General features: G+C 45.6%; 1 protein-coding gene across 5 annotated transcripts in view; it reads left to right on the top strand.

The window, feature by feature from the left end:
- Positions 1-25,936, top strand: part of LOC308570356 (uncharacterized protein) — a 57,482-nt gene that overhangs the window by 26,551 nt on the left and 4,995 nt on the right. For 2 of the 5 annotated variants that reach the window (XM_081165098.1, XM_081165097.1), the window contains exons 3-9: positions 4,370-4,513; positions 5,948-6,053; positions 8,658-8,840; positions 14,172-14,228; positions 16,723-16,782; positions 19,035-19,099; positions 20,948-23,726. In XM_081165098.1, the coding sequence (XP_081021224.1) occupies positions 4,374-4,513; positions 5,948-6,053; positions 8,658-8,840; positions 14,172-14,228; positions 16,723-16,782; positions 19,035-19,099; positions 20,948-23,726 (3,390 nt within the window). In that variant the 5' untranslated portion in view covers positions 4,370-4,373. Of the gene's footprint in view, positions 1-2,422; positions 2,570-4,369; positions 4,514-5,947; positions 6,054-8,657; positions 8,841-14,171; positions 14,229-16,722; positions 16,783-19,034; positions 19,100-20,947; positions 23,727-25,936 lie in introns of those variants that run through there. The other 3 variants (XM_081165096.1, XM_081165099.1, XM_081165100.1) reach the window with 3 other exon arrangements.

Genomic DNA, 25,936 nt, shown 5'->3' on the forward strand with positions numbered 1-25,936 from the left:
ACGCTCATGTGGATGTTGCCACCTGAGGCAGCCGCCTCAACTTGCCTCATGGGTGGGACATCTCAGATGCTTATTGTTAATATTTTCTACATCCCTGAGGGTTCCTTGCATAAGCAGAAGCCTTTCTCCCATCTGTGGGTGGCCTCATTTCTCTGCTTTGCAGGTTAGCACCAGGCTGTTGCAGAAAATGGCAATTATTAGCGCAGACGCCTAATGTTGCCAGGCTCACGACTACGGGTCTTTTGCGGGTGGCTTTTGTTTTTGTTTTACTTTTCAGATTCGTCTTGTCCCACAAGTGCCTGGCCTAGGTGGGTGGATGTGGGCTGAGGTCAGTTAATCAGAAGGAAGGTGAAAATGCAGACTATTCCACACTATTCCCATTTGCTTTCTCTCTTTCCACCTCCCCTCAGGTCATAATATGAAGGCCAGCTGTTCAGTATGAAATTATGGCCCTAGCAGGATTTAGCCCTGAGCAAATAACCAATGTCCTCAAATTTTTCAGTTGTGATAAAAGAGATAATCAATGCCTGACAGAAAAGGGGTATTTTTAATACTGCTCTGAGCCTGGTAAGCGGTTGTCATGGTTTCTGAGCCTAGCACACAGAAAAGAACGTTTAAAAGAATTCAAATAATGACCCTGAACTACACAATGGAATAGAAGAGTTTTAAGTTAAAATGTACTCAAAACATCAGGGGTAGTGGGCCTTGCGAACAATATTCTAGAGGCAGATTATATCACAAACACTCCTCCACCCCAGGCAGGGCTAAGAGAGAATGGGGAAGAAGAACAGTTGAAGCCACAAAGTTCTCGACTGTGTGCCATTCTGTAAGTTGCCATTGCAGCCCCTTTCATTGTAGGGTACCTGAGTTAAAGGAGAAAGTGATAAAGAATGAAGGTATCAGTGACCTTAAGTCCATGAGCATCTGTCGTGTGTGTGTGTGTGTGTGTGTGTGTGTGTGTGTGTGTGTAAGTGATAAGAAAGCAAAATACTGTAACAGACAACATCAACCCAACCCACAATGATAGAGAGCCTCCTGTCTTCAGTTCACATGAATTGCAAATAAAGAAAGTATTAAACAAAAGCTGCATAAACCCAGCATTTTATTCAAGAATCAGTGGAGACAGAGTATTGGGGTTTTCCCCCCACATAGCCCACGCACAATCTAATCTTTTGCAGATTTTGTTGCCCTGTAAAGCACTTCTTGAAGGGGGGGGACCAGTTTCTCTCCAAAAATAAATGCTGATTGAATATTGATTCTGCATTACCCATTTGAAAACAGATTCAAACAGTTGTAAGTGGTCCCGGCAATGGGGGGAGGGCATATCCACCCTTGGCCAAGGGCATTGTGGGTAAGCATATATCAAAATTGCAATCACCACTTCCTTCTTCATTTGCCTGGGGAATGTGCAAGGAAGAAAAAAATGTGGATAATCTAATCAAGGAGGCTTTTCAAATGTGTATCAATTAGCCACCCCTGCCCTTGTGGGTGGCAGGATCTAGAATCAATCTAGATTGAAAGCAGCGTCTTGAGGATGAGCACAAATGATTCCAGGTCGAGAGAAACTGCATTTTTGTGTGGGTTATTATGTACATAACCAAAGTCCCTCCTGCACACACAAACCACCATAAAGGTAGCTAGTAAAGGTAATGGGACCCTTGACAGTTAAGTCCAGTTGTGAACGTCTCTGGGGTTGCGGCGCTCATCTCGCTTTACTGGCCAAGGGAGCCGACGTTTGTCCGCAGACAGTTTTTCTGGGTCATGTGGCCAGCATGACTAAGCCATTTCTGGCGAAACCAGAGCAGCACATGGAAATGCCGTTTACCTTCCCGCCGGAGCGGTACCTATTTATCTACTTTGATGTGTTTTTGAACTGCTAGGTTGGTAGGAGCTGGGACAGAGCAACAGGATCTCACCCCGTCGCGGGGATTCAAACCGCTGACCTTCCGATCGGCAAGCCCTAGGCTCAGTGGGTTAGACCACAGTGCCACTCACGTCCCAAAGGTAGCTAGTAGGTAACTAGTATAAGATTTTTAAAAATAAATGGTTCTAGGTATCTTAATTCACAAAGATGAGTACATTGTGACACTGCACAAACATCCAGGGCTCTTTAGTTTAACAAAATAACCTCCCCAAGGAGATAAAAGAGGCTCCCCGAATGTATCAAAGACAAATCTTTCAAAATAAAAGGTCCATGAGGTTTGGGGAAGGCTGTCGACTTCTGCCGGGTCAAGGGCAAGGAGAAGGTTTGTGGTCCCATCTGAAAGGAAGGTTAGGAACCTTGTGCTATTCCACCGAAGTCATGGAAATCACAGGTCCTAGTGGTTTAAATGCTCAGTGTTGAAATGCTGGGGGGAGGGATGAAATCTCACTTGATGTTTGCTAATATTATTTACACAGTTGTGATCTCACGCCACCTCACAAACAAGGCAACTGCCAGGGCTGGTTAGAGGGCAGCTTGTTGGGGCTGATAACAGTTTGACTCTACACCTGGGAGCTGGGAGCTAAGTGAGGGCCTTGTTCTTCTTCCACATCCCAGAGTATATTTTGCTTCTGGAAATTATTCTGGGTTAGTGTACCTTTTAGAATATGCCTAAATGAGATAAAGCAGCTCTTTATAGTAGTCAGCTTTTGCCAAAAAGTAAAGGCAGTTTTGAATGCAATTCATCCTATCCTTTGAAACACCCATATTCTCTTATTTATACATCATTTCATAGAATGGTATAGTTGGAAGGGACCGTGAGGGTCATCTAGCCCAACCCTGTACAACGCAGGAATATTTTGAGCAACATGGAACTTGAACCCACAACCCTGAGATTAAGACACTCATGCAATGGATCCAAACTACAAGAAAGAAGATTCCACCTAAACATTAGGAAGAACTTCCTGACAGTAAGAGCTGTTCGACAGTGGAATTTGCTGCCAAGGAGTGTGGTGGAGTCTCCTCCTTTGGAGGTCTTTAAGCAGAGGCTTGACAACCATATGTCAGGAGTGCTCTGATGGTGTTTCCTGCTTGGCAGGGGGTTGGACTCGATGACCCTTGTGGTCTCTTCCAACTCTATGATTCTATGATTCTATGCTCTACATACTGAGCTGTCCCTGATTAATCTTTTCACTTTCCTTGTTAACAACAACAGTCATGTTGTTAAGATGGGTATGCTGTTGGTGTGTGGTTTGCAGTTTGCTGAAACAAGTGTTTAGCAGGCAGGGCGGGCCCAAGACATTTTGGCACCTGAGGCGAAGCACAAAATGGCACCTCCCTGCCAGGGCCAAGAGGCCGGCAGCATGGAAGGGGTCTGCTGAGGAGAAGGCAGATCGAGCTTCCAAGGAGCAGCAGGCGAGGCATTCCTTGGAGGCCAGATCTGCTGCCCCTGTGGATCCTGACGCCCGAGGCGACGCCCCATCTTGCCTCATGGGTGGGCCGGTCCTGTTAGCAGGCATCTAAAACAGTAAACTGAGGGCTCCTATCCTGCCTGATATTAATAAGTAGGGGATTCCAAAGCATTTATTTGTCAACTGTCGCTTTGTCAAACACTTAACGGTGTTTAATAATAGCTATTAATGATAAATTGACATGTGCTATTAAGGTAAGATGGGGAATATGCAGGAGAAATGATTTTGAGGAGATATGGAAGGTGTTTGTATAATTTGTACTGTTAAAACAGAAAAGGGTCAAACCATCTCAAGAGGTGTGAAAATTTTGGGAGGTTTGATAGTTACAATGGAATGGTCTCGGGGGTGGGGTGCACGTTTTTTTTTCTTGTTTCTTTATTATTATTACTTTGTCAAAATCAATTTAAAAGAACCAACACCACTTAACAGTATAGTGGTCTAAACATGAGCAGTTTAATGTAGATCAGTGATCCCATACATCACATCAGTGTTGATGGACATAGCCAAGGGGGGGCAGCTGCTCCCCTCAATCAATGAAATAAAATAAAAATTCATAGAAAACTGAGGTTCTGCCCCCTACAACGAAAATCCTGGCTACACCCATGTCACTACGTTATTCCTTAACACTATTAAAGTTAGGCGTGGGCTCTAGCATTATGAAGAGTCTCTTGTGAGCAGAGGCAGAGTTGACCATTAGATGCCGTGCTGAACTTGGTTCAGATGCCATCAAGAGATGCTGAACATTGAGTCTTGGCTTAAGAAGCACCCCCCCCCCCGTCTGCCCAAAAAGAAATGATAGTAGCCTATCAAATTGGATTAATAAAAATGGATTAGATATACACAGGAAACCTATACCATTTGTGCTGTGTAAATTTTGATTGTAAATTATAATAACACATGGTGATGTATTTTGAAACTTTAAAAAAATAATCACATCTGTTGGGGTTGATCTCGTTCTGGTCCTGATGTTGTATAGAAAGATGATGTTTGCGGATCTGCTTCTGGCCACAGAAAGGCTCAAAAGCGAGAAGAGATTCCTTAGCAACATGATTATCAAGCTCGTGGGGGAGAACCAGCAGCTCTTGAAAGAAAACAAGCATTTTAGACAAGAGATGAGGAGGTAAGAGATATTTCCGGTGCTATTTTTTCATCTGTTTGGCTCCCTCTATAGGAGATGCAGGACGTGGGTGGCGCTGTGGGTTAAACCACAGAGCCTAGGACTTGCCGATCAGAAGGTCGGTGGTTCGAATCCCCGTGATGGGGTGAGCTCCCGTTGCTCGGTCCCTGCTCCTGCCAACCTAGCAGTTCAAAAGCACGTCAAAGTGCAAGTAGATTAATAGGTACTGCTCCGGCGGGAAGGTAAACGATGTTTCCGTGCGCTGCTCTGGTTCGCCAGAAGCAGCCTAGTCATGCTGGCCACATGACCCAGCAGCTGTACGCCGGCTCCCTTGGCCAATAAAGGGAGATGAGCGCCGCAACCCCAGAGTCGGTCACGACTGGACCTAATGGGCAGGGATTCCTTTACCTTTACCTTTACCTTTATAGGAGATGCATTATGAAGCCTTCTAGGTCCAACCCTGTTGCTTTCTCTGGGATTGGCAAAAGCTGGCGCCTCCTCTCCTCCCTTTCCACCTCCACCTTGAAGCCTCTGAGTCAGGCCAGATGCTGCTCTCTGAAAACCCCCACCTTCAATCTCCGGCCATACAATTAATGGAGGAAGCAGAAGCGACCCATATTTAGTATTTTCTCCATTTAGAGCATAGGAAGTTCTTCTGTGACAGGATCCTTGGGCTGCAAATAGCTAGTAAAATGACAAATATCTAGACAACGGGAGCTCACGGTCAAACAACATGTGTGACATAGGAAATCTGTTATTGGATCTGCCAGTATCTTTTCCCTTGATTAAAAGTTATTGCTTAGTGAAGGTAATTTAGCTTGGTGACATGGTATTATGGGAAGGGACTGACCCTTACCGCCTGTGCTGTGCTGTCTTGAAATAAAATAACCCCTGAAGCTACTATTAGCTCTGAAGATGGCAATGCAGGTAGTAATTCTGGTGGGAATTGAAGTAGCAAAGGCGCTTCCCACTTCTGGTGGGAAATAGCAAAGGCAGAGGATTGAACCCCCTTTTGGCAGGGTCACATGCCCAGTGCAAATTCCACCTCTCAGAAACTTTAAGTGATAAAGAAAAAACACCAGTGATCTCACTATACAAATCCACATTTAAAGTAAATTATTATTAAGAATATTTGTATTACAAATATTTGGAAGGGTAATTGCTGACATTGTCATGAGAACCGTATTTGATTTGTTCTAGCTGCTTTTATTTTGTTGTTGTGCACCACCACGATATTCTCTAAATGCTTTTGAAGTTCACAGAGATAATTAATTACCAATATTTCTGATGAGTACAATGACAGTTGCAAATGACCGCACAAAGAGTGAGAAGAAGTCTCCCCAAATTCGTTTTAAACCCCGGGGCACCTTTAAAAAACCCTTTCAGCGCTCATTTTCCCCAGTCTGCCGTGTTTCAGCCTATTATTATGTCTTGCAGCCTGCAGTATCCACAGCGTTACATAAAAAGAACCTGGGAGGAGATAGAGGTGGAAGACGGAATCAAGATCAAGAAGCCAAAGGCTATAAAGCACCAGCAGGAAGAGGTTGGAGAGAGAAATCTTATTGTTTGAAGACCAGGCAGAATGCCGTGGTCCCCTGTTCAGTCATTCCCACCCCCCTATATGATTCCCCTCTCCTGAGGGGGAAAGTGAAGTGTCCTGCCCTGTAATGTTCATGCTGCCCCGCCATGTTGGCGGCTGAATGGCAGCTGTGGGAACGATGCCCTATTTGAGTCAGCGTCTCGTGCAATTTAGATGAGAGCTTACTCAAGGAGATCCCCTACAGGCGTTCAGCACCCAAAACGTGTGGGGCTATAGCATACCCTCCAACATTCCTCAGATGAGAAGAGGGACGTTTCTCACTCCATGAAACTGACCCTCCTTGACCCCCTCCCCCATTTTTGTTGTGTTTTTTTTCGTTTTTTTATTGGTTTTCCACAATTTATATAAACACAAACAATACACAATACAGACAAACAAACACATAAACAAACATGTATAATTTCAAATCCTTATTTCTTAAACCTTACTTCACCGACTTCCCCATACCTCCCCTTTCTGCATCCCAATTTTCAAATTAGTTTCAGCAAATCCTCCCCCTTAAGTTTATCTAATTTTCCCTTGTTCTCTTCTTTTACTTAACCTTTTACAGCTGTAATCCCTTTTTTTCTATACCCTGAACATTTTAGCATTCATTGATTTTACAATATTTCTTAAGATAAATTTTAAATTTCTTCCAATCTTCTTCCACCGTCTCTTTCCCTTGGTCTCGGATTCTGCCAGTCATTTCAGCCAATCCCATATAGTCTATCACCTTCGTCTGCCATTCTTCCAGAGTGGGTAGATCCTGTGTCTTCCAATACTTTGCGATGAGTATTCTTGCTGCTGTTGTAGCATACATAAAGAAAGTTCTGTCTTTCTTTGACACCAATTGGCCGACAATGCCCAAGAGAAAGGCCTCTGGTTTCTTGGGGAAAGTACATTTAAGTACCTTTTTCATTTCGTTATATATCATTTCCCAGAAAGCCTTAATCTTCGGGCACGTCCACCAAAGGTGGTAAAAAGTACCTTCAGTTTCTTTACATTTTCAGCATTTATTATCGGGCAAAGACCCCTCCCCCATTTTTGACCCTCACTGACAGAGCATTTCCACCAGCACTACACTAATGGAACAAAGCATAGACACCCTCCGCTGCCCTGAGAAACTCCTTAATCCCTATCCTATCCTATCCTATCCTATCCTATCCTATCCTATCCTATTCTATTCTATTCTATTTTTACAAAATAAAAACACACACCAATAGATAAATTTTGGAAAGGGGCAAGATTAGACTTGGATGCACAAAGCTTTTATTTCCCCCAAATCAAGACTCGCTGTATTCCATTGCGCTCCCCTTTCCACCCAGGGCAGCTCTGCCCTCTGCCTGCCCCTCAGAGCTGGCGTGTTACATGGGGCTGGGTCTTGGCAATGGCACTTTCTCTTCCTCCTCACCTGCCCTCCAGCAGCTGCTACAAGCTGCCCAAAGGAGGAGGCTGGCAGCAGCGGCCATGGAGAAGCGAGGAGAAGCTCCCTCACAGCTGCCACCACCATTCAGGACAAGCGCCAGCTCATCTACCTTTCCAAGCTTGGTGGTGGCACTAGAGGGGGAAATAGGGACATTCTGGGATCATATGAGAAACGGGGGTGGCTTTCATAATTCCGGGACTGTCCCTGGAAAATCGGGGCATTTGGAGGGTGTGCTATACACCAGGTGTGGGAGGGGCCGTTGTACCAGTGTACATTTTATAACGCCACCAGAACAGTAATATTTTCTCAACCACCTGCACAACACTTAGCAAACAATTCAAAACGAATAATATCTACATCGAGGTATTTCTGCACAGGTGTAAAGCAGCAGAGTCAGCCATGTACATGTCCGTGGGCCAAATCTTCTCCACATTGTTGTATATTTGCTACAACAACCCTGCAATCCAGGAGGTTGGAGCAAGGTTGCTACCGGGCACAAAATATGTCCAGTCCATTCTTCTGCTTCCTGCCATACTGGAATAGTGGGAATGAATGGGGCAGATATGGGGTCCGAGAATTATCTGAAGGTGCTTGATGCAGTTCCATCTGTGAAACTAAGTAGCAGCCTAACGATCACGAGGGAGCTGGTGTCATCTGAGTCACTCTGAGCTCCTTTAAAGAAGGGTGGGGAATCTTTTTTTTACAATGGGCTGATGACTAATGGGAAGAGCAATCTGGGAGCCAGAGTTAACATTGGGCATAGCCAGAACCAGACTGGGGACAAATGTCTCCCTCTTGCCCTTTGCCACCTCATCTCCCTCTCCCTCCTCCACAAAATTTGCCATTCATAGCTGCCAACTCTGTCATCTTCATGGTAAACTGTGGCGCTAAGCTACCCAAAGCAGAAGATGTTTGGGACATTTAATTGACCCAGTCTCAGTCCTGCATCAAGTGCCCCTGTTGGCCAGCCATGTTTCCTTCCAGGAAAGTGGTAGCATTTGCCTGGTGTGACCCTGAACATATAGCGAACAGAGAACAGAGAAAGAAGAACTGTTTCTTTGACAGAAGTGTACACATTCTGCTTCAGTATATTTTCAGTATGTTGCTTAAAAATATAGATGTATAATTATTTTTGCTTTAAGTGGTCTAGATTGTGTGACTGTCAGCTGGCCAGGCATCAAGAACACCTGAGGACAAGTATGGCTCACCATGGAATGGCCAGCTGTGATTCTTCTCTCATCTCTGATTCTGTCAGGCGTCACCATCTTCTAAGCAATGTGGAAGCCTGGCAACCCTTGGAGCACGAACTTACAAGGAATGCAAAGGTATACCAGTTTTCACCAGTTGCAGGGCACCAGCTTTGGGGAAGTTCTCCTGCACAACACTTGCACACTTTCTTGTTCTTGCTAAACCTTGGCCTGGTAGTGTTATGTGCGAAGGAGTCCACAGTAAAGCCCTCTGCCCTGTTCAAATACTATATAAATGAAAAGTAATGTTTTATTAATTGAGCGGGGGGAGAGAAACAGGCTGCAATGCTAAACCCATGTATAATTCCCTTTGAACTCAATTAGGCTATAACTGCTGGCAGGATTCTGCACCAAGTTTGCTGTTCAGACCAACATTTTCTTTCCAAAAATCAAATCTATAAAGAGCAACAAAATGTGATCCAAGCTAGTATACAGATATTATTTGTCTGGCAATCTCAAGAGTCCTTTGTTGACAGTACTGACTTTTATGCATAGTCATATTGTAGAAAGAACCCAGTAGCACCCATATCTAATTTTCTTTAATGGTGCAATGTGAGCCTATACTCTTCAAACTCTGAGCAAAGCAATTCCATATTCATAGAGGTGCCACTGTCATTTAGCACCTCAGCGAGTCAACGCTCCATTACACAGTTTGGGATGCAATTTTACATTTCCAATGTAGTCAATGAAATAAAATCACCTAAGGGACCAAAAGGAAATATTGTTACAGAGTCTCCACTTCCCAAAGCGGCGGGAAATTATAGGGCAATTTCCTCATGAGAAGAGAGAGCGAGTGCGCTGGAATCTTATGGCATTTTTGCAATATCCATTTATGTGCAGATAGACAATTTGAGGAGGGCGGCAAGTGGGCAGGTTGGCAATACTAGTCTGTAGAGCAGTGCTAGGCTCATCCAAACACCTGCACGTCTCACTTCAACCCCCAAAAGCTACTTTTACAGTCAGGCTTCTTTTACCTCTTCAGCCCAAACACAAATCTCAGGTCTCACTGAGGGTAGGGTGTGACGTAGGTCTGCTTACCTTTAATGGTCAGGCAGTGCTGTTAACCTGGCCATGGCCACGCCTGTGATCCGGCAGCTGGCCGGGGAAGATTGCAGCCTGCCTGTGCATTGGCCAAATGCTTAGGTGGGGGAATTCCCCAGGGGGCAGGCCCAACCAGCCAATAGGTGTAGCTTGGCTTCCCCTCCGGGGGGGGGGGGCAGAATAATTGCGACCTGCCCAGCCCTCCTCCCCAGCCTCCTTATTGGAGCTCCCATCCTCCCTCCCTTTTTCATATGTTTTGCTTTCATACTTTGGTTTTTATCCATTTCATAGCAATCACCACAAATTTGTGAGGTTAGGCATTGAGTAAGCCTTAGTCTTGGCTGGAGGGAAGGTTGTAGCGACTGCCTGCCCCTCTTTGGTTAAGGGCAGTGTGCCATTTATCTAGAAAAAGAGGTGCTGGAACCTCACAAAAAGAGGTGCTGGAACTTGTTCTCTTATAATGGCAATGGTGCCCCCTTGAGAGGCACTGGGGCTGAGTTCTGATGAGTTCTGGCTGGAAAAAAAGCCCTGGTTAAGTGTATCCTGTTAAAAGGATCCATGAGGCGTTGCTTCTGTCCAGAGGCCCAGGTGGGGGCTAGGGTCAAATGTTATTAAGCTACAACCTTCGGCTGTCAAGTTACGCAAATGCCCAAACAAAAGATATTGCACAACCAAAGAGCCACAGCCTTCCCCTTTTTTGCGGGAAATTCCCTTATTCCATCGCCATTTCCCACTACTTCCTGCTGCTATCCCGGATTGTTAGATATCCCATAGACTGTCCCCGGGACAGGTGGAGCTGCTGATCCCTTATTTTCGAGGCTGCTGATCCCTTATTTTCAAATCTGAAAATTGACAGCTATGCAAAGATCACACTTGCAACAATATGATCATTATCAAAATATACTGAGTACTGTAGGTTTAAACTAGCCGTGCACATACTGCCCCCTTAAAGCATGTTCAAAACACATTATTTCTCTCAAAGAATTCTGGGCACTGTCGTTTAACCCTCACAGAGTTACAATTGCTCAGCAACTAACTCTCTCTCTCTCTCTCTCTCTCTCTCTCTCTCTCTCTCTCTCTCTCTCTCTAACAATACTTCCCAGAATTCTCTGAGGGGGGGGGGGAATGTGCTTCAAATGTGCTGTTAAGGTAGGAGGACTATACACAGCGTACAGAAGACAGGATTCAATATAACACCCTTGCTGTGAAGCATCCTCAGTGCAAGGGAATGAAGACTTGGCTACATCAAATTTGTATTCCTAGTTATCTGGCTGACTAGCAGTATGGCTGACTAGCTTGTGATGGAAGCAGTGTGTTATATCAGTCGGCTTGGCTTGTGTTTCCCTGTCTTGGGGAAAGGGGGCCTATAATTTTGCAACAGCATTTACTCTTGACAAAATGGAAGAGCGTTATCCGTTTTCTTGACATGCAGAAACAAACATCCCCCTATTAATATCCTACCCTGGGTGGCAGTAAACAGTGATTTTGTGGTCACTGGTGCCATCATGAATAATTAGGTGTTACTTCAATCCGTCCTCCCTCCCGCAGAACCACTTTGATCATTTCCATTACAAAAATGTGCTAATGCAACGGTCTTTTCTCGCTCACCGCAAGGCATTGCCGCTCTGCTTCTCCTCTTGCCGCATTTGTCAGCATTCAGTATTTATAAACCATCTCACTTATAGTCTACCCTCCAAGTTCATGTGGCTGCCAAGCTGTTTGCTGACCTCATGGTTCAACCTAGAGATGGATGGAAGCTTTAGAACTGATGGTCTGAAAACACTATTAATTTTGAGGGCATCCACTGCATGTCTGAAACCAATATGTTTTAAAAATCAGATCAGTTTACAGGGTGAGGCTTCATGTTGTCAGCTGTGGGGAAGGAGGAGAAGGCCTCATCCAGGCCAGGAGGGGTGGAGATTTCAGGACCGCTTCTGGGCATGTGCAATCAGTGGAAGCCGGTCCATTAGAGCGCATGGGGCACTGCCACCTGCCTGCCTTCTTACTTACAAGCAGTCATGGGTTGGCTCTGCCAGTCATTGGCTCTCCCTACTGTTGGTCTTCCTGCCTTCCCCCCTACCAGTCCCAAGGGGCACTAACCAGCACTGCGTACAGGCTGGACCTACCCCATCAGCTCTGTGCCAGAAGCATCCAAGTAAGCAAGCCAAGCCTTGCACAATGGAAAAGGCCAACCCACCCTTCTCCCAACCACCAGTCACTAGGCAGCTTGAGCTGCAGAAAAGTCCCTCGTTTTCCCAAATATTGCAATAACACATCCCAGGAATAACTTCCAGAGGGATAGCCGACAGTGGACTTCTCCACACTTCGTCTCGTCCCTCTGTTTCCCTCTGGGGAAAATAATAATAATAATAATAATAATAATAATAATAATAATAATAATTAATAATAATAATAATTTATTATTTATACCCCGCCCATCTGGCTGGGCCTCCCCAGCCACTCTGGGCGGCTTCCATAGAAACCAAAAATACACTAAAATATCACACGTTAAAAACTTCCCTGAACAGGGCTGCCTTAAGATGTCTTCTGAATGTCAGGTAGTTTTTTATCGCTTTGACATCTGCTGGAAAACCATTCTTTAGCACTCTATCGGAGCAAATGGCAATTTGGTTTTTCTGCGAATTGCTGTGGCCCCTTAAAGACAAACAAATTTATTATGACATCAGCTTTCGTGGGTCCACTTCATCTGGACTATGATCTAAAGCACAAAAGCTCCTGCCATAGTAAAAGATGCCACCAGTACTTCCCTGTTTTAAGCAGACATGAGGTTTTCACCCCCTCTGGGGTCCATAAATGCATTTAGCTCTTTAACCACCTGTAGGAAGCAAGTAGGATTTTCCCATTCCACAGTACCTTCAGCGAGTAGGGTGGGGTGTCACACATCCATTTTAAATGTTGTTTGTGTTGCTTAGTTGTTATATTGGGTTGAAGATTAGTATTTTATCTTTGCAGATAGGTAGCCGTGTTGGTCTGCCATAGTCAAAATAAAAAAATTCCTTCCAGTAGCACCTTAAAGACCAACTAAGTTAGTTCTTGGTATGAGCTTTCGTGTGCATGCACACTTCTTCAGATACACTGAAACAGAAGTTGCCAGATCCTTCTATATAGTGAGAAGGTGGGGAGGGGTATTACTCAGAAGGGTGGTGGGAATGGGAGATTGGCAGATAGCTGAGATGAGCATGTTTTATCTTTGTTTTATTATCTTTTTTATCTTTGTCTTATTATCTTTGTTTTATTATCTGTTTTATCTTTGTTTTGTTATCATTTTTAGTTGTATTTTGCTGCTGTTGTAAAATTTGGCTTCTGGGCAGATCAATGGGGAAAACACACAAATAACAGGTGTAGGGAGAAACTGTACGTTGGTGTCAGGGGTTCAGGAGCAGAGACGCAGAGAAGGGAGGAGACGGAGAGCGAGGGGGAGGAATACGAAGGAAAGATGAGTGGGGATGACGAACCGAGATCGCCGAGCTTATCCAGTGAGTCCGAAGATTCCCAGAAGGGAGCGCCAGCGGTCAGAGCAAGGGGGGAAAACAGGGGGACACCCCAGGAAGAAGGGTCCAGAGAGGGATCAGAGAGCAGCAGTTGGAGATCGGGACCCACGTACCCAGCCGGGAGCAGAGGGGAGGAAGGGGACCAGATATCGGGTTCCGGAGGCTTTCAGAAGGAGGGAGAGCATGAGTCAGGAGTAGTCACGCCCACCTCGGGGAGCGACGAAACGATCAAGAGGAAGGTGGAGAGTTGGGCGCGCGCGCCAAGTTCAAATGTAGCGGAAGCTGGCGCAGTAAGCAGCCCAGAGAGTGAGCCAGGTCCCAAAGCCCGCCGCAAGGAGGCGGAAGGGTCAGGGGGGTCCGCGTCAGAAGAGAGTAGGAAAGAAGAGACCCCGGGGGGCAGAAGGACCCAGAGACGGAAGGAAAGGCGCAGGAGGTGGAGCAAGGCTAGGATATTAAGCTGGTGTGCTAGAGGCGGAGACTCAGACGGGTCTTCGCCGGTCTGACCTAGAAGAAGTAGGGCTGCACATTGCAGTTTGGAAATGCAACCTGTAATCCAATAAAGACTCTTTTAACCTGAACGCTGGCTAGCGTGGTCCTATGTGAGCTGGGACTGAGTGGCAGCCCTGACAGTTGGTTTGTACATAATCACTTGATTATTCAAGACATGATGGCTTTTAGCTGACTCCATTGAAAAGTGTTGCATTTGTGGCTAACAGGAAAGCTCTGCTTGTGAAGGCACTTTTTGTGGATGCTGCAATCGTTAAGTATGGAATATAGCTTCCCCAAAAGGACGTAAGACTTACAAAATCTGTTCTCTCTCTCTCTCCTCCGTCAATGATAAATGTTCTTTTGGAAGAAGACACTGCAATGTTGGGAAAAGAAGATGGAAGAAAAAAAGGGAGATCTTTTCAAGGTACTGGAAAATATATATGCAGTAGCTATAATGGAATATTCACCCCGCTCCCCCGGAGAATAAGAAATCAGGTTTAATTTGCAGTTAAGCTGATGGCAAAATGAATTTATTTTTCTCTAAATAGATTCAAAAGTGTTAAAATCCCTGCTATGCTAGCAGTATCTCACCACAATATGATCCTGTAACAGGATTTTGAAATCTGTTTAGATAAAACCAGAATATAAACATAGTCACTATGATCTGGAGACTTATGTGCGTTCAGCTCCTACTATCTTGTCATTGACGTGAACAGGGAGGCCAGTACAGCACACATAAACTGGCACAGATGTTTTTATAGCGGATCTCTTCAATGTGTGAGTGGTTCAAGGATATGGCAACCAGCTCAACAGCAGGATCCTATAGGATTCACCACATTTTGCTGGTGCTTAAAAAGTTTCATTGACTCCTAGACCCCTAGTTTATTTTTGAAGGCAGTTCTGTGTGCTGGTTTTTAGCTGGAGGATCTGGGACTGCCTACTTCTCCACAGTCTGTCCAGGAATGGAGAACCTTTGGACTGTTGAGTTTTGGTTTGGTTAAAAGAAAAATAGAAGAATAATTCTCTGGACATCTGGATCCAGGTCTGGGGCAAGAACTCTTTGGTGAGAGGACCCTGGCAGCGATTTTAAATAATGAGATATGCAGCAAAGCAAAGTGTGGAAATAGACCCAGTTAGACCTTTAAAATATCCCCCTTCTAAGCTGTTTCTAAAATTCCCCACTTCCCTTAGACCACACATTTGTCTAATTAAAAATGGTTTACTTACAAACCCTTCCAAGGTCTGAATCATGTGCTTTTCCATACTGCGGCACGAAAAGGCAGGTGGTATAACTTAGGTTTCAGTATGGTAAAGGTTTCTGAATTATTTGTGTAGAAACACAAAGATGGTTCCCTTAAGCCATGCAGTCTAAGCTTGGAGTGTTCAGGTTAGACCTTCTTGCTGGTAGGGTTCACATGGTGGAAGTGAGAGGACAAAGAGTTTGGTAACCCTTCCTCCCAAGGTGAGGAGGAGTGACCTAGCTAAGCCTAGCAGGACAGCTTATTCTATGGTCTTAACCCCCTTCATGCATTAATTAGACTTAAGCATGTTGTTTACACGAGGCTGATTCATTCCACCTGGGCTTCTAGATGTTGTTCTCCCACAGCTCCCAGCATCCCCGACCATTGCCAAGGCTGTCTAGGAGTCCAACAGAACCTGTTTTTAAGTGTGGAGGTTGCCTCTACCGGGGAGGTCCACCACAGAGTTTTTTCTATAATTTGCCTCCTTTGTTCTCTCCCATACTCCAAACAAGGCCTTTCTCACCAAATGATTCATAATTCTTCTATGTACTTGTATTTTCCCATAAATAGCCATACCATCCATAAATTTTATCCCAACCTTCCAGTTCCAAAACCTCCCTATTTTTAAGTAAGATTCACTCTTTCAACCAGCTCCAACATATAAGATTATTTGGGGGGGGGGAGGAATTATGGAATAACAGATACAATTATGTTTAAAATATCTATAGGAAGTGCAGTGTAAGCGGTGGAAATCATTCAATGAAATTTTATTATTATTTGTTTATTGAAATACATGTAGAATAAATTTGGAAGAAATTCTTCCTACTTTCTTCTATTTTTTTTTTCTAATTTTTCTTTCTTTTTCTTTTCCTTTTCCTGTCTTTTTTTTTTTTCATTCTTCTTCTTTTCTCTTCTATATTTTTCTTTTTTGTTAACAGCATTATGGAGAGTTTTGGATATATGTATGTAATTGTAACACTTTGTTAATTGATTTTGATTTTGTAATAATTATATTAAGCTAATAAAATTAAATAAAAAATTAAATAAAAAAGGAGTCCAACAGAACCTGGAGAGGGCCACAGATTCCTCTTCCCTGGCCTGCAGAAACTGTGCTATGGGTACCCTCACCCTCAGATGGGTGGCTGCCAAGGACACAGCTTTCTCCATTGCAAAACCCCAACTCCCAGGAACCTGCTTTGTTGGTGTTTCAATTAAAGACCATTCTATTCTACCAGGCTTTGGACAGGCTGTGAGTTTTTGCAATTGAACTATGTTCAGCGGGGTTACTCCATGTTAAACATGCATAGGGCGGCAGGGTAAAGTGTTTTTTTGCTGTTGTTTTCATTCAGGTCTTGTTGTTTTCTTGCTTTATATTTATTGACAGATAGATAGATTGATAGATGATAGATAGATAGATAGATAGATAGATAGATAGATAGATAGAACAAGTACAAGCCGCCTTTGTATAAAAGGGGCAAAAAGGCAGTGTAATATATATGTGTGTGTGTGTGTGTGTGTGTGTGTGTGTCACACATATGTACATACAGATCAAAAATAATCACACATTAATTATCTAAGAAGTATTTTGATAACAAAATATGAAACCATTACATTTGTGTAATGGAAATTATGGGTTTCACTCTTTCTTTAAAATGTTGCATTTCATTTGCACTACAGGAACAAGTACTTATGGTTGAAACCAGAGCAGCTTTGATTGAACAAGGAAAGCATATTGAGGTACATCAAGGATATTTGTATTCAGTAATACAGTTCTTTCCCCCTTGAAGTTAGTATGACTATTTCTGATTAAATAGTGTTGAGATTGGCTGTGACATAACCTCATTAGCAAATCAAAAGGGAGTTCAGCCATGACAGTTTAAAATGGAAATACTACTTATTTAAAATGTCCAGGCCTAAATATATATGCCTGGTGGAGAGGAGATCAGATGGACTTTTTATGAGATGTGTGGTTTTAATGGTTTTTTAAAATAAATCAAGGCTCATTCTTTACTCCCAGAATCATGCTCTGCAAATGCGAGAAACCATTTTGACCTGTGTACCCATAAACACACACACACACGCTGGCAGAGCATTTCAACCTAGATCCTAATCCAGTTTGGAGAATCTCCTTCCCCTGGTACCTCTTAAGTAGCCTACTAGATTGGAAACAGTTAAACATGGATATGGAAAAAGCCCTTTGCTCCAAGTGTCCCTATTTTCCAGGGACGTCCCTGTTTTAGAGAAGGTGTCCTGGTTTCTGATTTGATCCTCAAATGTCCCACTTTCCCTTAAAGGTAAAGGTAAAGGGACCCCTGACCATTAGGTCCAGTCGTGACCGACTCTGGGGTTGCGCCGTTCATCTTGGTTTACTGGCCGAGGGAGCCAGCATACAGTTTCCGGGTCATGTGGCCAGCATGACTAAGCTGCTTCTGGAAACCAGAGCAGCACACGGAAACGCTGTTTACCGTCCCACCGGAGCAGTACCTATTTATCTACTTGCACTTTGACGTGCTTTCGAACTGCTGGGTTGGCAGGAGCAGGGGCCGAGCAACGGGAGCTCACCCCGTCACGGGGATTCGAACTGCTGAACTGGGCAACCCAGTAAGTTGGGTGCGATATAAATAGTAAAATTATCATTAAGGAATGGGATGTTCCTACAGTGGTGCCCCGCAAGACGAATGCCTCGCAAGACGAAAAACCCGCTAGACGAAGGGGTTTTCCGTTTTTCGATGCGCTTCGCAAGACGAATTTCCCTATGGGCTTGCTTTGCAAGACGAAAACGTCTTGCGAGTCTTGCAATTTTTTTCACTTTCCCCCCTTTTTCTAAGCCGCTAAGCTGCTAATAGCCTTTTAGCCGCTAAGCTGCTAAGCCTTTAATAGCCGCTAAACCACTAATAGCGCTAATCCGCTAATAGGGTTGCTTCGCAAGACGAAAAAACCGCTAGACGAAGAGACTTGCGGAACGGATTATTTTCGTCTTGTGAGGAACCACTGTATTTTCATCGGGAGAAATGTTGGAGGGTATGCCTTTGGGCTCCTGTGCTGCTCAGCTTCCCAAACACACTATTTATGGACGCCAGTGTCCAGGTCTTCACCCTTGCAGCAGTTTCATGGCCCAAACCAGAGGTCTTCTGGACAACTCTTTCCTTCTTCCACCTCCCACCTCATATGAAGTGGGCGGTGGGAACACCTAGTGGCGTGCAGTTAACTTTTTGTAGGGGAACAGCTAGGGCCAGAGGCACCAGCTTGTGAGGGCGATTGAGGGGTGGGGGTGACGTCACACGTGTGACGTCTTGAAGTGCTGATGTCGCACATGTGACCATCACTCCTCTCTTCCTAAGCTGGGCAGAAGCTTCCCAGGCTTTGGGAAGGAGGCACCAGGGGAACATTTGGGGGATTATCCCAGTCCCCCAAGTACACACACCACTGGGAAGAGCATATTTTTGGTCTAACCATCACAGCAGAGACCGTGGCCTTCAGACCCTGGGGCACAGCGATGCTGCCATTACCACAGCTCAGGATCTAAGGGTCCTATCCAGACAGGATCCAATTATTTCCATAGTGGTCTGTTGGGCGGGAGGTGTGTGTGTGTGTGTGTGTGTGTGTGTGTGTGTGTGTGTGTGTGTGTCTGCTGTCAACTCCAACAAACGCACACATTCAGAGGATCAGTGATTATTTTGCATGAGGGCTGTTATGAGTCTGGGGTACACAATGAAGAAAAGAGCCAGCCACCCCCATTAACCTTTTTGAAGTTGCTGAGGGGACGCCTCCTTCACTGTTTGCGCCACAGAGAAAGTGCTCCCTGCATTTTTAGACCACAAGTTTTCCCCTTCTGAAAGATGTTTCTTTTCATAATAACAAGATCTGCAGAATCCCAAAATGCGTGTGTGTGTGTGAGAGAGAGAGAGACAGGGACAAAGTGAGTGTGATTGAGAGATAAGTGTATTTTGTTATTCACCTGTAAACATATGTGTGTTTTGATTTTTAAGAGTCTTCAGATGAAAATAAATTGCCTGCAGAAGGAACTCAAGGACTCTGAGCTACAGGCTACATTGTAAGTGTTTGCAGCCAAGGAAAATATTTGGGTTGAGGGATGCTTTGGAACAACATAGGTAGGTTTTGTCATAGTTGCATTTTCTGAAATTCTGTAAAAATATTCCAAAACTGGAGAGAATTTTTTTTAGCTCCTCTGATAAGATATAGACATGTTGCTCCTCGCAGTAAATTTTCAAATATAATGTGCGACCCATTTCATTTAATTAAATTTGCTTTTGGATTGAGAAGCCACTGATTTAGTGCCTTAAGGAAGTTAATGTTAATTTAGATCAGTGTTTCCCAAACTTTTTTGGGCAACGGCACACCTGTTTACTGAAAAAAAATCTCGCGGCACACCACCATTAAAGCCCCGCCCCGTGACGTCAGCGCGCAGCGTCACGCCGGGAGGGACGCACGAAAGTGAAAGTTTTTTCCCTCCCCCCTCAGTCCCTCGCTCGGAATTCAGCTCGTTTGGGGCATCGCTCCGGCTGCTCCCTCTCCCGCCGCGCAGGAGCGATGCCTCTCTCTGGCTCTCCCTCCACGCAGGCTGAGGGAGGGAGGGAGGTGCGCGTGTGACCCGTCTCTGCTGGGAGACCAAACCCAGCGAGGCAGAGTCGCGCGGAGGCGCCCAGGCAGCGCTGCCGGCTGCGAGGAGGAGCGCCAGGCAGCAGCAGGAGGCGCGGCCTCTCCTCGCCGCCGCCGCCCCGCCTCTCGCCGCCCGACTCGCCCGCCTCCCTCCAGGCATCTCGCGGCACACCAGCCGATGTCTCACGGCACACTCGTGTGCCGCGGAACACCGGTTGGGAAACACTGACCTAGTGAGCCTGGTCATTCTTTTGTGACGATAAATACTTAATTCCTGAGTCCAGGTCACAGGCTCATCCTATTCATATATTAAATGTGCCCTTAAGGCAGGATTTGTGAGCACAGAGACAATGGGGAGGTTTTTCCCATTTCCTCCTTCCTTGCAGAGAAACATTTGAGGTCAATTTGGGAGAGACAAAATGGTTTCAGGACTTTTTTTCCTGTACTGTTTCAGACATGTGGTTTATATATTTATGTATGTGTTTGCTTGGTACATTTATTTTATATCTTAGACCTTATAATTCTCATAACAATAGAAAAGGTTATGACGGAGAATGCAACATTTTTCGGTCAGCCAGAGGCCATCGGTATATATACTGCCTCTGAAGTTTGGGCAAGGGATGAGGAACCTGTGACTCCAGGCAGCATGGGCAGTAGTCAAGGTTGATCTAGAGCAGTGTTTCCCAACCTTTTTTGGGCAACGGCACACCTGTTTAATGAAAAAAATCTCGCGGCACACCACCATTACAGCCCCGTGACGTCAGCGCGCAGCGTCACGCCGGGAGGGACGCACGAAAGTGAAAGTTTTTTCCCTCCCCCTTGCCGGGGAACCTCCAAGCTTTGGGGGTGGTAGGAGGCAGCAGAGCGAGGGACTGAGGGACGGCGGCAACTGAGGCGGCGGCGGCGGCTGTTGTGGTGGTGGCGGCGATAGCGGGCGGAGGAGGGGGCGGCGGCGGGGCTTGAGGAGCCGTCGCCGGGAGTTGCTGCTGCTGTTGTTGCTGCTGCTGCCCGGACATGCCGGCCTCCTCCTCCTCCGCTGTCTCGCGCTCCTCCCTTTTGCACGCGCTGCCCCGCCGTTCGGCACCACCACCGCGGAGCCGCCCCCGGCTCGACGCGGATCCTCGCCGCCGCCGCCTCTCACCGCCCAACTCGCCCGCCTCCCTCCCACGGCACACCAGCCAACGTCTCACGGCACACTAGTGTGCCGCGGAACACCGGTTGGGAAACACTGATTTAGATTATTTTGTTCAAGCCGTCTCTAATAAATTTCTTATTTTTATAGACAGGCAGAGGAGCTGAGTAAAGACCGTTATGAACCATGTTTGTATGAAGTAGGCATGGAACATTTAGAAGCACAGATGAGTGGAGCAGGAAAAAGAAGCTGTGTTTATATATGGCAAACAAGCACACATGCTAAAAGACCTGAAGATGACACAGAAAAGCAAGAGCCTATAAAGATGACACAGAAAAGCGAAAGCCCGGCTCCTGAAGTTCCTCAATCATCCAGATATAACCTAAACAAGAAATGGCTTGAAGAATCCATAGAGAGAGTCCAAGGGAAAGCAGATCCCAAGACGTCCAAGAAGAAAGTAGTAAGGTGGCTTGAGGCATCCATGGAAATCCTTACAAAGGAAGTTTCAGAAGCACCCAAACCATCTATTGATGAATGGCTCAAAGAATCCCGTAAAAACGTTGAAGAGAAATGTCCTGAAGAAGCCAGACAGGATGTGAAAGAATGGCTTGACATATCCATAAGTAACCTCCAAGAGGAAGGTCCCGAAACATCCCACCTAGGTGTTCAAGAATGGCATGAAGAATCCATTAAGAGCCTCCAGGGTCTTCAAGAGTCTGAAGCAAAGCCTAAGTTGCTCAGGGGTAAACTAAAGAAGAAACGGCTTGAAGAATCCACAGAGGAAGCTTCTGAAACTTGTAAAGAGAATGTATTAGGAACGCTTCAGGAACCTATGGAAAACCTCAGAGAGAAGAGTCCTGAGGCACCCAAGCAAACTATGGAGGACATTGAAGAGCAATGTCCTGAAGCATCTAGAAAGGAGGAGAACCTCCAAGAGGCAGGGCCTGAAACAGACCGCCTAAGTATGCCGGAGTGGGCTGAAGCATCCAGTAAAGCCACCCAGGAAATCCGAGGGCAAAGTCGCAAAGCAACAAAACCAAATGCTCAGCAGGAGGCGCTTGCAGTGCCAGAATGGCTTCAAGCAGCCATGGAGAAACCTCCAGAAGCATCCAGGCAGGAAGGTCCTGAAACAACCCAGCTCATTGTTCCGGAATGGCCTCAAGCATCGAAAGGTCTGAAAAACGAAGAAGCAAAAGAGAAAATGAAGCAAAAGGTCAAAGAATCCATGAGAAGTGTTGTACAGGAAGGCAATGAAGCATCTAGAGAAAATATGCAAAAATGGCTTCAAGAATCCATTAAGGACTTCATGGAAAGGGGTCCTGAAGATTCCAGTGAGGGTTTGCAGGAATGGCTTGAATCATCCATGAAAAGAATTGACGAGCTATATCCTGAAGAATCAAGAGGGGATATGAAGGAGTGGTTTAAAGCATCCATAAGAAACTTGCAAGATCTAGGGCCTGAACCGTCCCGTCTAGATATACAAGAATGGCTTGAAGCATCCATGAAAAACATCCAAGAAATTCCTGAAGCACCCATGAAGGGTATCCAGAAGAAAAGTCCTGAAGCAGACACGGAAAGCATCCGGGAGAAAGGTAAGGCATCCAGTAAGAAGGTGCAGAAACCATTCACAGAAAACCAACAGAAGTCCATGCTGAATGTGGGGAAGTGGCTTCAGTCAAACTTAATAAGCCGCATACAAGAAAGTTCTGAAACATCCATAGAGAATGTGCAGGACTGGATTGAAGAATCCTTAAGAAACGTTGAAGATGAGTTGCCTGAAGCGTCCAGACAGGATGTGACGGAGTGGCTTGAGGAAACCAGAAAAGGTCTCCAAGAGGGAGGTCCTGAAGCATCCGAGCAGGACCTGAATGAATTCCTAAAAGCATCCATTCTGAACCTCAAAGAGGACGTTCCTCCAGCAACTGCCAAAAGTGTGCAGCAGTGGCTTGATGAATCGATAGCAAATGTCCAAAGGGGAGCCTCCAGACTAGGGGTTCAAAAGTGGCTTGAACAAAACCTGAAAACCATGGAAGAGGAAGGACCTGATATGGACCTACAGCAATGGTTTGAAACGGCCATAGGAAACCTGGGTGAAACATGTCCTGAAACATCAAGACATGATGTGAAAGGATGGCTTGAGGCAGCCATGATGAATGTTCAAGAGCAAGGTCCTGAAGCATCTAAGGTGAATGTGTACGAATGGCTTGCAGAATCTGCACAGAATTTTAAAGAGGGAACTTCTGAAGAAAGTATAGTAAATGTGGAGGGGTGGGCTGAATCGGCGATACAGAGTCTCAAAGAGGAAGCCTCCAATCTGAATACTCAAGAATGGCTTGCAGAAACCCTAGGGTACCTCAAAGAAGACCCGGAAGCATCCCGGCAAAATATCAAGCAATGGCTTGAAGAATCCAAAACACACCTCAATGAGGTATGTGCTGAAGAAGCTAGAGTGGATGTGGAGAAATGGCTTAGAGAAGTCACAGACAGTTTCCAGGAGGAAGGACCCGAAGCATTCAAAGGGAACCTGCAGGGATTCATAAGATCATCAATGTCAAACCTCAAACAGGAAAGTATTGCAGCATCTAGAGCAAGCAACAGGGATTGGACTGGCATAACCAGATATACTCCAAACACCAAGATTTCTGTACCGAAAATAAAACGCAATGTATCCAGAATGAGAATGTATTCGATGCCTCTTCTGCGAACCAAATCAGTGCTAGGTCAAATAGTTGAGGAAAGTGAAGGAAGCAGATCGACCGTTGAAGAGGACAGAACAAGTTGGAAGGGAGGAAGAAACTTGGAGAGAGAGAAAATCTGGGACGGAGAAACAAGCTTTGAGGAAGAAGAAACAAGCTTTGAGGAGGAAGAAACAAGCTTTGAGGATGAATACCCAGAAGTGCCTGAAGGAATTATTTCGCGAGGAAAACAGGTATATGAAAAGAGTCAAAGCAAACACAGAGATTAGTGAATTCCACAACTGTTATGTAGAATGGAAGGCAAGCGGGGGGCACTGCTGAAATTTGAGACCAGTTTCCCAGTCTGGTCTTCCCAGACTGGCTGCTACTGGTGGGCAGCCAACAGCTGGCCAGTGGTGCATCAGAGGAGGTGGCGGCAGGGAAGCGGCCTCAGTCTTGAGACCCTCTTGCTGAGTGAAGCCTGGACTGCAGCTCTCAAGGGATTCAGATTGGTGTTAGGAGGCCCTAGATCATGGGTAGGCAAACTAAGGCCCAGGGGCCGGATCCGGCCCAATCGCCTTCTCAATCCGGCCTGTGGACGGTCCAGGAATCAGCATGTTTTTACATGAGTAGAATGTATGCTTTTATTTAAAATGCATCTCTGGGCATAGGAATTCGTTCATTTCCCCCCCAAAAGTATAGTCTGGTGTACCACATGGTCTGAGGGATGGTGGATTGGCCCACAGCTGAAAAAGGTTGCTGACCCCTGTCCTAGATCATGTGTAGGCAAACTAAGGCCTGGGGGCCAGATCCAGCCCAAGCATCTTCTAAATCTGGCCCGCGGACGGTCCGGGAATCAGCGGGTTTTTACATGAGTAGAATATGTCCTTTTATTTAAAATGCATCTCTGGGTTATTTGTGGGGCATAGGAATTCGTTCATCCCCCCCCCCACAAAAAATCCAGCCCCCCACAAGATCTGAGGGACAGTGGACCGGCCCCCTGCTGAAAAAGTTTGCTGACCCCTGCTAGAGATTGATTCTGGGACTGTTAACATGCAAAAGGTGGTTTACCACTAAGCTACAGTTGTTCCTTTCAAATTGTGCCCCCCCCCCCATGTTTCACTTCTAAAACCTACATCAAAGGAGCCAACGAGTCCTGTAATTTGGGAGCCCTGAACAGCTTGGGGCCAACTTAACCTCAAGGATTCCAGGGGCAAACATGAGTCATCTTTCAGTATATGGTACCCTGTGTGAGGCTAAAATTTGGGTCTTCTTAATTATGGATCTTCTTGATTTTGTACCTTCTTGGCTTGGTGCCCTCTGTGGGGGAACCGCCCCCATTGCCCTAAATCTGGCACTGGGAACTCCTTTCTCCCATGCGCACCTTCCCAGATACTGAGATCTGCTCCAACTCTACAATTCTATGATTCTATAGATTTATGTATACACCTTTTCCTCTGATGGGACTCAATGTAGCTCACAGATAAAAATAAGAACCACTGGACACATTAAGGGGGGGGGAATCCTAAAAGCACACACAATTAAACAAAGTATTTTATGAAAAGTTGACAGGATGAACGCCTGAGAGATTAAAGCCCAAAAGGAGGGATTGCAACAAGCAAAATGAGAAGTTACAGAGGATGAAATCAGAGTTTCAGCTATAATGGAAGAAATTGGGGAGATTAGGAAGGGGAATGGGCCGAACTTCAGTGAACATCTTTTGTATGCAAAAGGCCTCAAGTTAAGTTTCTGGCACTTGCAAGTAGGACTGAGAAAGACCTCATTTGAAATCCTGGCGAGCTTTTGCCAGTCAGTGCAGACTGATCTAGCTTGACCAATGGTCTGACTTGATGTACAGAGGCTTTCTTTGTTCCTCTCTTGGACTAAATGTGTCCTCCTTAATTTTTTAGTCTAAATAGCAGCGGCTGTGGGGGCCCAATGAGGATTGGAGCTGCAGCTCTTGAGGAGGGGCAGAGCTGCTGAAAATGGGGCCTTCCTTTCTACAGCGTATAGCAGCAGGGAAGCATTTCCTTGGGGACTGTAGCAGGGGAGGACAGGATCAGTCCCTCCCTGTACGCAGTCATTAGTCCTGAACCTAGTCACAACAACTCCACAGTGCCTACTTACAGTAAAAAAGAGAAAGAGGCACAACACAACTAAGAGTGGTGTGTTTACTTTTGTACAGTGGTGCCCCGCAAGACGAATGCCTCGCAAGATGGAAAACTCGCTAGACGAAAGAGTTTTCCGTTTTGGAGGTGCTTCGCAAAACGAATCTCCTATGGGCTTGCTTCGCAAGACGAAAATGTCTTGTGAGTTCCTGCGGGGTTTTTTTTCCTCCCCCCCTTTTTCTAAGCCGCTTATCCGCTAAGCCGCTAAAAGCCGCTAATAGCGCTAATCCGCTAATCCGTCAATGGGCTTGCTTCGCAAGACGAAAAAACCGCTAGACGAAGAGACTCACAGAACG

This window comes from Podarcis bocagei, assembly GCF_964188305.1.
Source record: "Podarcis bocagei genome assembly, chromosome: 12".
Classification (NCBI taxonomy): Eukaryota; Metazoa; Chordata; class Lepidosauria; order Squamata; family Lacertidae; genus Podarcis; species Podarcis bocagei.